General features: G+C 42.8%; 1 protein-coding gene across 1 annotated transcript; it reads left to right on the top strand.

Moving 5' to 3' along the window:
* The first annotated feature begins 263 nt into the window (after positions 1 to 263).
* LOC129894753 (uncharacterized) lies at positions 264 to 911 on the top strand. Its single transcript, XM_055970404.1, has 2 exons — positions 264 to 460; positions 545 to 911. Exons 1-2 carry the CDS (start codon positions 264 to 266, stop codon positions 909 to 911), a joined length of 564 nt encoding a protein of 187 aa, XP_055826379.1.
* The last annotated feature ends 1008 nt before the right edge of the window (positions 912 to 1919 follow it).

Genomic DNA, 1919 nt, shown 5'->3' with positions numbered 1-1919 from the left:
TACGTGATGTGGCCACTAACTGGCACGAGTCTTGGTAATTATCGAGGGGAGAGGGTGCTCCTCTAGCGGAATGGGATGAATTTGCAGAAGCCTTTGTTTGCCACTTTTTGCCTCCAAAAATGAGATGAGCCAAGGTTGATAAATTCTTACAGTTGAAGCAGAACGACAGGAGTGTTCGAAACTATAGCCTCGAGTTTGACTTATTGGTGAGGCATGCCCCCACAGTTGTAGTTGATATGGCAAATAGGGTGCATTATTACGTGATGGACTTGGACCTTTATTTGGTTGATAACTATATGGCCATGGATTCTCAGCTAGGTATGGATATTGCCCGGGTACAAGTATACGCCCAAGGTGTAGAAGAGCGACATAAAAGGTGTCAGCCTGACAGAGGTTTTGATAGAGCTCAGCCTAAGAAGGCTAGGTCGATTGGTTATTCGGGGGAATTTCAGAGCGGGAGGTTCTAGAAGTTTGGTAGATATCCCTCTCAGCCAGCTTGAAGTGCACCTCTACAGTTTCCAGGTGGGAGATTTGAGAACATCAGGTATTCGAGGGCTGGTCAAAGCTCCAAAGCTTCAGGTACAAAGGTGAACCAGAGTTCTCAACAGTCAAGATCGCTAGCACCCCAGTGTCCCCATTGTAATAGACTTCATTTTGGGGAATATCGTCGGAGTGTAGGTTCTTGCTTTTGTTATGGACGCCAAGGACACATTTCAAGGGAATCTCCGTTTAAGGGTACTCTAGGTGGTGCGGCCCAGCCAACTGGGTCAGTTGTGGGTTCTTCTTCTTCTGTAGCTATGCGCTCAATTGGGTGGGGCATACAAATACCAGCAGGCCATGGTAGAGGTCGTGGTGGAGTTTCCAGTTATGGCGGCCCTTCTAATCACATATATGCCTTGGCTAGTAGATAAGACCAGGAGGAGTTGCCAAACGTGGTCATAGGTACATTATCAGTCTTTTCTCGGGACGTATATGCGTTGATGGATCTAGGCTTTACTTTATCATATATCTCTCCGTTTGTTGCTAGTAAAATTAGAATTAAGTTTGAGTTGATAGAATCATTTGAGGTGGCTACACTAGTAGGGGACTCTATTGTGGTGAAACTGGTATATAGAAATTGCCTGGTAAATGTATATAGACATCCTACCTTGGCTGATTTGATAGAGTTAAATATGGTGGAGTTTGATGTTATTATGGGTATGGATTGGTTAGCTTCTTGTCATGCCAACGTAGACTATAGAAATAAAGTAGTTCGGTTCTAATTCCTAGATGAACTAATTGTTGAGTGGTTAGGAAACACAACATCACAGAAGGGTAGATTCATGTCATACCTAAAGGCAAGGAAAATGATCAGAAATGGGTATATTTATCATTTAGTCTGCGTACATGATGTGGAAGAAGATGTGCCAACTTTTCAGTCGGTGACCGTGGTTAATGAGTATTCAGATGTTTTCCCAGATGAACTCCTAGGTCTTCATCCTAAATGGGAGATAGAGGTGATATCTTTTGGGCTGACAAATGCTCCAGCGGTATTTATGGATCTAATAAACCGAGTGTTCAAACCATTACTAGATATGTTCTTGATTGTATTTATTAACGATATTTTGGTTTATTCAAGATAAAAAAAGGAACATGCGGATTATTTGCGGGTGGTACTGGGGGTAATCTAACACCAGAAATGGTACGCTAAGTTCTCTAAATGTGAATTTTGGTTAACTTCAGTGGCTTTTCTAGGACATATTATTGGAACTGATGGTATTTGCGTAGATACGTAGAAGATTGAGGCCGTGAAGGCTTGGCCAAGACCTACAATCCCTACAGAGGTACGTAGCTTTTGGGGGTTAGCAAGATACTATCGGAGGTTAGTGGAAAAGTTTGCTTCCATTTCGGAACCTTTAATGAGGATGACTCAAAAGGCG

This window comes from Solanum dulcamara, chromosome 7 (genome assembly GCF_947179165.1).
Source record: "Solanum dulcamara chromosome 7, daSolDulc1.2, whole genome shotgun sequence".
Lineage (NCBI taxonomy): Eukaryota > Viridiplantae > Streptophyta > Magnoliopsida > Solanales > Solanaceae > Solanum > Solanum dulcamara.
This window is presented reverse-complemented; position numbering and strand designations above follow the sequence as displayed.

Bases quoted from the DNA above. Each gene is read 5' to 3' on its own strand.
- LOC129894753 (XM_055970404.1), top strand. From the start codon at position 264: ATGGACTTGGACCTTTATTTGGTTGATAACTATATGGCCATGGATTCT. The intron at 461-544 runs GTTCTAGAAGTT...TGAGAACATCAG, and splicing joins GGGGAATTTCAGAGCGGGAG to GTATTCGAGGGCTGGTCAAA.